The 9,419-nt window shown below is 37.2% G+C and overlaps 1 protein-coding gene across 1 annotated transcript; it reads left to right on the top strand.

Moving 5' to 3' along the window:
• On the top strand, window positions 8,025-9,037 carry LOC107607521 (glycine-rich cell wall structural protein 1.8-like). The gene is made up of 3 exons (XM_016309468.1): window positions 8,025-8,221; window positions 8,332-8,415; window positions 8,671-9,037. The coding sequence occupies exons 1-3, from the start codon at window positions 8,025-8,027 to the stop codon at window positions 9,035-9,037; spliced, it is 648 nt and encodes a 215-aa protein (XP_016164954.1).

Genomic DNA, 9,419 nt, shown 5'->3' with positions numbered 1-9,419 from the left:
TTATACAAATTGGAATGGGAAATTAAAGAAATAGAGCAAAATTTAGTATTAATATACTTCAGATGAACTAAGGATTAATAAAGTCAATCTTGAGGTAATGATACAAATATACAATGAGTGTAAAGCATACTGTCATAAAATTAAAATAAGTCAAAAGGAAATTTGGCATTAATATAATGAAGATGAGATTACAATATGCCATAGTGGAAATAATGATACAACATTACAATTAGGAGAAAAGCATAACATAAACTCAGATGACAACAACTAAACTATGACATTAGCAACAAAATTAAATACTAATAATTGAAATTAACATGGTGGTCTCAACATCAAAAGAAACAGTGAAACGAAGAAGACTTCCAGCCTTAAGTCCATGTTTCAAGGAAAATCTACGCCAGCCCTTTGTAAGAAAAGTCTCAGAGGATGTTGAGCTTCTCCAGCGTAATTTCATCACAACATTTGGTCCATCAGGTTGGATGACATTAACATGATCAAATTGAGATGGGAATGTCTGGAAGGCAAATCTTGAAGTCAAAAGCTGAATAAAAAAATTATTTAGAAAAATAAAAATTAGAATAAAATGAATACAGTGATAATGATAATAAACAAACATCAACTTAAATAGAGTAACATGCAATGTTATTACCATAGAGTAGTTTGAAGAATGAGAAGCAGATACAAGCTTCTCTAAAGTATATACAACAGGAAAAACAGGAGAAGGTGGTTCAACATTAATAGTAACTATAGAAATAGGTTGCTGGATATCAGTCAATAAGTGGGAATATATGGAATGGAAAGGTTGATCATTAGATACATGATAGCAACTGAAAAAACTAACATTCGAATGATTAGAATAAATTGAATAAGAAGGGGCCTTCTCCAATGACAAAACTTGTTTAAAAGGATCAGAAATATTTGCAGGACCAATAACCATTTCACATGGAATATGGTTGTCTGTAACACTATCTTGGATGTGATCTGCAATGCAATCAGAATAAACAGGGAGTTCTTTATGTAAAAAATCATGAACTACATGAACAGGAAATGGTGACTCAAGAGGTGATGAGTTATGAAAAGAACTATGATTAGATTCATTAAGGGAGACATTAATATCTGAAAAGTTTACAGAGTGTAAAATAGGATTAAGAACATCAGTAGACTCAGAAAGATCTATGACATCCTTAACAGAAATAGATGACTTAATATCACCAGAAAGTTTAACTGGGAAAAAATAGGGCTCTTTAAAACGCATATGTGGTCCTTAACTTCAAGAATAAGAAATTTGTCCTTTCCAGCATAACAAACGGTCAACCAACCACCTTGTTTAAGCCCATACAACATGTAAAAATTGATGTAACCAGCAACAATTATTGCAGTGTGGTGACTTTTCTCAATGACAAGTTGGAGCTCATTGCCAGAGAAATCATAAAAGGATAAGTTGGTGGATAATTCATCCTGAAATCTCTTGTAAAAAATAGATAGCAATGCACCCACCTCCTATTGTAAAATAAAAATTATGATTTATTATATCAGTGTAAACAAACCAAAGATGAAGATGACTTAACAAATAAAAATAAAAAAAGAACTGACATATATAATTGATTCAATTGATACATTACCATATCAGGATTAATTTCCATGAAAAAATAACGATCTTGATCATGAAACTTCATTTTGGATAGCAAAGCTAAACGTAAATAATAAGAAAAGGATGTGATGGTGGAGTGGAAAGAAGCTAAAATTGAGTAAAAATACGCTGATCAATAAGGGAACCATGAGAGGGTATGGTAGTATAAATAGAAAAAATGGGTAAATGGAAATGGTTACTCTGTATTGAAAACAAAAATCAAACCAAATATTGAAAAAATTAAAAAAAATAAATTACAATAACAAACCAATGAGAGTGTCATGCATTCTAGAAAATTGTACAACTGGGCATGAACACAAAGCAGATAAGTGAGAAGGATTTTGAAATTATGATAACAATATAAAGGAAGCAACGAGGATTGGGCATTCATCTACATGAGCAATCATGACAAACAGGAAATTGATTACAATGTAAGTGAAAAAGTAGTAGCCAATAGGCAAAGCAAAAGTAAAAAATATGACAAAGGTTTAAAAATAAAACTCAACCGATAACACTGAGACGTGTATGAAATTATAAAATTATATGGTTCAGTGTACATGAAATACTCGGAATGAATATGATGACTGGATAAAAAGTTCAGTCACGTGTAGTTGGGATCAATACATGAAATAAGTAAACAGTTCATATAGCTGTAATAAAATTTGTACCTACTATATCCCTTTGGCCGAGATGAATCATGTAGCTACTGTTGTTAGTGTTCACATGACATAGTTATTTATTTTTTTTGGTATTAAATATGACATTCAAAATCTTGTAGAATTTAAAAGTGAATTATAGTTAATTATAAAAGGATCTTTGTAAATACAAAAAAGGCTACATATTTAATAAAAAATAAAAAATTTGCAAACCTAGTAGGAATAAAAAAGGCAAGAGAAAAAAACAAATGCATATAGACAAAAGGAAGGTGTATGAATGAACTGAAATATGGCATGTAATGGATGGTATAAGCCAATAAGCCAATGAGAATGTATATCTAAATCATTTCATGGCATAAGGTGGATGATATACATATTATGAACAATACTTCTATAGCTGAGAGCATTGACACGCTGGAATTTTACTATCTTCAAAACCTTGCTTTATAAGAATATTATAGGATTAATTAATATATACAAAATAAAAAGGGTAATTCACCTTGATAAACCAAGCCAACTTCAAAATTACCTGAATCCCCTAAATGCAAAAATATTACGTAGATGTTTCCATTTACATTTCTATGTAAATCGAATTCGTGGAATTCGAATTAGGGATTTTAGTAGTAAATTGAACCTATGTAATTTGATTTACTTGATTTCCAAATAGCCTAATAAATGGAATGAATAAGATTTGATTTAGCCTCCTCCATAGTAAATCGAATTGACTAAAGTCGACAATGGGTTGAATAGATTTCAAATTCGCCCATAGTAAATCGAAGCAAATGGTTTCAATTTAGTGACAATGATAAATCGAATGAATTAGCTTCGATTTACTACCATTGGTGGTCTTTAGTAAATCGAATCAAATGGGTTCGATTTATTTGTATTGTGCCTATATATAGAATTTGAATTCAGTTCATTCAAATTAGAAACCACCCACCACCACGCTCTCCATACTCAAAAATATTGGTAATAAACCACATAAAATTCAAATCTAAACACATGGAGGACGATCTGAATCATTTCTATCGGTTAGATGGAGTCACACATATTACTGGTGCCGTCCATGAAGAGGTTAGTGAAAAAAAATTTTGTTTTGAACATAAATTAGTCAAACTAGTAATGTTAACATGGTTCTTATAGTAGTTGTTTGTAGTCATTAGTTAGGATTTAGAAAATTAATTTTTTTCAATATAAGTGCTGGTTAGAAATAGTTACCTATTAGGTGGTTAGATTTTGAGAATTTGAAACGGTACCTAAAAATGTTAGTTAGGATTGTAGGCTATGTTAGATTTCTTAAGTTATTAGTTTTATATTCAACGAGATTTAGTTTAGGATTAGGGTTCAATATGACCCAACTGTGATAGGCATGAAGCTGATTGAGTATCGCCAAATTTTTTATACACTAAAGATAATTTTTTTTTCAGAGTGGTCACGTACTTAAGCCCATTTAATTTTATCATTTTCTACTTTTATTTGAACGTGTGAGATTATATGTTTAGGTTAAGTCTTATTTTTAATTAGATTTGGGTCATGCATGATTTAATGTTTTGTATTGGTTCCTATGAATGATTTTTTTCATGGTTATTGTAAATGATTTGTTAAAAATTAGGGCCTGCAGTATTTAGCGTTTTTAGAATTTTATTGATTGCACAATGTTTCGTTATGGTTGTGATAAACAATTTTCTATCATTGTCCAGCCTATCGATGTATCACCAGTATGAGAAAGCAACACAGTATGCCATTCGATGATAGGATCATGTCGTACTTGCAGATGGCCGGTTTATACCATCTTGCAAGGTTGAACGAGACTTTGTTTAGATTGGATGAGCCATTGGTGAGCGCATTTGTGGAGAGATGGCGTCTAGAGACGCATATTTTTCACATGCTGTTTGAGGAGTGCATGATCACGCTGCAAGACATAGCGTACCAATAAGGGCTTCCGATCGACAGTCAGTATGTTAGTGGATGCCTCAAGGACTTTGAGCGACATATTGAGGGTGGCCACCCAACGTGGGCATGGTTTGACGAGCTGTTGGGTCTTTTGCCTACTGCAAACTGCATCGACAAGTTCATAATGAAGTGCACTTGTATATAGGAGACATTTAGTGAGCTTCTGTAGGGGGCAGATGATGAGACGATTATAAGGTATGTCCAGGCATATATCATGATGCTCTTATTGACACAGGTATTTGGTGGTAAGTCTGGTACACGGCTTCACATTCATTGGCTACCCTACATTGCCAGGCTTGAGGACATGGGTCAGTATAGCTGGGGGTCTATTGCTCTCTCATGGTTATACTAGTGCATGTGTCGTATGGCAAATAGGAATGTCGTCAAGTTAGCAGGTCCATTGCAGCTCCTGCAGTCATGGATGGATTTGATGGTTATACTAGTGCATGTGTCGTATGGCAAATAGGCTGGATGGATTTGATGTCTTTCATTGGCTGTTGATGTCGAGGTACTTGCTTTTGGGTTATGCAACAATTTTTGAATAAGTTATTTGTTTATTTCCTTGTTAATAAAATGCTTTGGTTTTTAGATGGTCAGGTTATCAGCCGATGTTGAGCGACAAGGGCCTCGAGTCGTGCATTGGAGGCTTAGGATAGATTTACTTCATCCCAAGGATGTGAGCATTTATGATTTCAATTTGTTCATCGCTTAATTAGGGTTTCCACTATTTACTGTTTATGACTATTAATGATAAATACTTCTATTCACAGTTCTTGTGGATGCCATATAGCTTGCCTGATGTCGTTCAGGTGGTCCACCCTAAGATATTGGAGCCACAACATATGGCATTGGGGAGGGCTACAATAGCTTTAATATATTTATCTATCATAGAGTGGCATCAGGTGGATCGGGTGCCACCACAGCTTGGTGGCGTACAGCATCGACCACGTGCCGTACTGGACATAGATTTCTTGATGTTAAAGGATGGTAGAGGCGGGGATCGGTGGTTTCCTAATACATTATAGAGTTGGCACATTCATTGGGCTAACAGGGTGCAGCATGTGTTACAGTTTGATGTTGTTCTAGACCCCGGACCTTCACATGCGTACTTGGAGTGGTGGCATGAGCATGGTAGGAGATTCTTGTCGCCTGAGCTCCTCCTCGGTGACCCCAGGGCAGCTGCGATTCCAGCCAAGGCGATGCAGCGAGGTTTCAGACATGTTCCTGATATGGTCCTGGTGCTTGATATCCCGGACAGACGTCATGTTGAGTGAAGATGTCGTGTTGGGCCACGTTCGAGTCAGCATGAGTGGAGGTGGCTCGAGAATGCCATCGATGCGTTAGAGGGAAGGGGTCGTGGATATAACACCCTCACTATCAGAATGTCATGCTTCCAACTGCGCCACTCTGATAGCAAGAAGCATTACGACGACTACATATACTTAATAATAAAAATAGGAGCCTTTGACTCAAAATCGTATCGCTAATTTCTTTAAAACACAGAAATACTGTATCTTGAAATTAAACAAATCGTATACAAATATACATAGCTTCTTACATAAGTAGCTTGTAAATATAATATACATACGCAACATATAATTCCTATCCCTCTTACAAAAATATAATATTAATGACGAAGGTAAGATAAATAATAACTAAAACAACAACTTCGAATAAGCTAAATGCAAATAAACTCTTTGTAAGCTTCTTCCACCGTTTCCTGAAAAGATAAAGCTGTAGGGGGTGAGAACCTAACCACACGGTCTCACCACGGAGTTTTAGAATTGTCATAATAAGATATTTAAAGAGAAATCTATTTTCAAGCTCAGTGACTATTGTTGTCTTATGAATCTTTTGAAAACCAACGGTTTAACCATCCAAAAATTCAAAAAGAAAAAACTTTAAAAACGATGTCAGTTAACTATTCAAATGCAAAACCTTTCTTTTCGTATAAGAAAAATCTTAAAAGGTTTTCTGGACCGTATGAATGACCAACCTGTTCCAAGCATAAGTTCATTAAGTCTATCCTGAACCAGCTTGATCTTTCATACTTAACCAAATCTCAATCAGGAATCAATCATGGCCTCATGCCCATTCCCGTAACCAATCAACACTCATCATCAATTCAACACCAAAACTCAATCACAAAGGTACCATACCAGAGCAAACACAGGCAAAACAGACAAGAAAAATATAGGTATAGATAGCAGTTACAGCAAGTAGTTCAGATAGCAATTAATAACAGTTAAACAATTAGGCAAACCAAAACAAATTCAAACCCAAATAAAGCATGCAAATGCGCATGATGCATGTCTGCCCTATGGCTAATGAGCTCATTTGTCGGTTATATAGCCAACCCGACATGTCCGGTAGCTAAACTAAGCATCATCCTCTTGAAAATTCGTGAGCAGTACAGTACCACGATCCTCACCTAGTTGGTGGCAAACCACCTCGATCCCCACCATCTGCAGGCGGTAAATTACCTCGATCCCCATAGACGTTTTCAATTGGAAAACAACACACACGTGGGCGGTGAATAACCATGATCCCCACAAAATATTTCCATAATCAAATTCATCTTCATCATCATTCAGTTCATTCAAAAACTATCATCATCACACCTCTCATTCCATTCATCAATAATTCACACTCAAAACATAATTCTCTTCTCAAAGAAATCAAACTTGAAACATAAACATTTCTTTGATAAATTAAATTCAAAATAGTATAATTCTTTTATCCATATTTGTTTAAATAATACTTCAAACCAAATCTTCGAGTCTTACAAAAATTTCGGCAGTATCTCCTCTAAAAGTCAGAATATGCCACCTTTACGGGTCTCATCAAAACCAAATTTCTAACCATTTCTCAACCATCTTCGATATCCAACAATTATCAAATATCAAATCCTTTTTAATTTTTAAACCAATTTTGATATCAGATCAGGTTCGATGTCAAACCATTTCAAAACAAATTTATTTCTCTAATTCAATTTATTTCCAATAAATCAGACTCATTTCCAAATCTCAATCATTTTCCAAAATCCAACCTATTCCATAAATAAGTATTTTTCAAAATCAACTAGTTCTAATATTAAATTATTTATAAAATCAAACCAATTCAAAACTAAACCGCTTGCAAAATTAAATGATTTTCAATGCCAATCTAGTTTCACTATCAATTTCTCATCCACAACTACACACCACTCAAGCAGTCAGTAATTCAATGCAGTGAACAATCACATCCATAAGACAAACATAATCATAGAAATACATTTTTCACGTCTATATCTATTTATAACAACTCTGTAATATAAAATAGATTTTGATAAAAACCGCTACCTCAGAAATTCGAACCAACGCATTAAAGAAACCCTTTTTCCCTCTGCCCGAAAACAACGGCGTCAACTCTGACTATGTTCCGTAGCGGTAACAGCCATAAGGGCACCGGCTAACACCAGTAAGTCAACCCTGACATAAAATCGTCGTGCAAAACTCAATAGTCTATAACAGAACAGCGACAAAGAGGGGTTTTTAGTGTAAAAGATTTACTGTACCAAGAAAGAAATTAGAGACAGAGTAGCCGCAACACCAGTAGCAGACTCCGACAGCGTAAACGCTGCTCCCGGTGACCATGCACGGTGGCAGCATCCACGGCAGCAGCAGTAGCAGAGCCCCATCGCATTTTCTCTCTCCTCTGCAAGCTATCTCTCTCTCCTCGAGCTCCTCAGTAGCGGCGGCGATGGGGATCAGTGGATCCCTCCGGGGACAGCCTAGGCCACGGCAATGGCGAAGGAGGCTTCGGCGACAACACACGGTGCCTCCTCCTCCACGATACTCCCTTCCTCCTGCACGTCTCTCTCTCTCTCTCTTTGTGGTGACTTGTTGATGGATTGGTGGCAACGGGACGCAGCTCGACGGCGTCTTTTTCCTTCCCGCAAGCTTTCTCCCTCAGCACGACGGTGTGGTGACTTGGCGGCAAGGTGGCGCGGCTCCTCCCTCTCCTCTTCTCCCTCACTCCTTCGGCACTCCCTCTCCTCTCGCTCCCCTGTTTTTATTTACCCCTTCTTTTTCTTTCTTTTGTTTGCTGCAGGCGCTGTGTTGTGTGTAAAGAAAAAGGATGGCAGGTGGTGAAGCGGCGGTGCTTATGTAATAAGGGAGTGAAGGTGAGTGTTAGGTTAGGGTTAGTGTCAATTAGGATTTTAATTTGGGAATTAGGATTTTGTGTATGAAATTGGGGATTTTAGTTAGTTTAGTAATTTTAATAGAATTAAGGAGTAATAGTGTAATTGAAAACTAATTTTGAATCCAATAATAATATCTATAAAATTATTATTTAATTATCAATTTATAAAAATAGAATTTTAATTAAATATAGTAAATCATAAATAAATTTATTATTTAATCTTTTTAAAAAACTGCTGTCTTACAGTGGACGGCAAGGGGGGAGGGGTCGCAACCATAGAAGAAGTAGAAGTGGTGGTCAAGGAAGTGCCTGGCATAGAAGGAGAGGTGGAGAGGATGAGGGTAGCGATGATGACGACAGTGGTCAGGGAGGCGGTGGTTATGGTGGTGGAAGGTACGACAGTGGTGACAGAGGTGGTTGTGGAGGTGTATACGGGGGCCACAATGGTGAAGGTGATGGTGGTCAGGGTAGGAGTAGCGGAGGTGGTGGTGGTGGTCATGCCGGAGGAGGTGACGGCCAGGCTGCAGGAGGTGAGGCAGGTGGCCAAAGCCAGGTATACGGTTGCGGGGGTGTGTCTGGAGAAGCTAAGGTAGGTGGCGATATGGTCGGATGAGGATTTGGTGACTATTTCATTGGGGTTTCTACCAATGATGTGGATCTGCACGAGAGTCAGACGTACATTAGCCCAGGTTAGATGCTATCGGACTTGCTTGGCAGTGAGAGCCTTGACATGGAGTTCGATGGGTCACGGTTCCTTAACGAGATCAGCATTATCATGCAGGAGGAAGAGTTGGCCAAAAGCATATCTCTGGTAGGTGGATCCCAGGCACACGTTGATGTGGATCTGAATGAGCCTCCAACTGGACCTGTGGATGACATATTTGCATTGGGTGGCACACCTGTCTCGGTATTCGCAGCACCTACTTCGGTACATGCCAGTCTATCCACATCACAGGAGCACAGACCGGACGAGATGGAGCAGGCCGAAGACGAAA

The sequence above is a fragment of the Arachis ipaensis genome, chromosome B07 (genome assembly GCF_000816755.2).
Source record: "Arachis ipaensis cultivar K30076 chromosome B07, Araip1.1, whole genome shotgun sequence".
NCBI classification, from domain to species: domain Eukaryota; kingdom Viridiplantae; phylum Streptophyta; class Magnoliopsida; order Fabales; family Fabaceae; genus Arachis; species Arachis ipaensis.
The sequence above is the reverse complement of the archived record's forward strand: the minus strand, read 5'-3'. Positions and strand labels throughout refer to the sequence as shown.

Bases quoted from the DNA above. Each gene is read 5' to 3' on its own strand.
- LOC107607521 (XM_016309468.1), top strand. From the start codon at position 8,025: ATGGCGAAGGAGGCTTCGGCGACAACACACGGTGCCTCCTCCTCCACG. The intron at 8,222-8,331 runs GTGGCGCGGCTC...TGTTTGCTGCAG, and splicing joins TGTGGTGACTTGGCGGCAAG to GCGCTGTGTTGTGTGTAAAG. The intron at 8,416-8,670 runs GTTAGGGTTAGT...GCTGTCTTACAG, and splicing joins GGAGTGAAGGTGAGTGTTAG to TGGACGGCAAGGGGGGAGGG.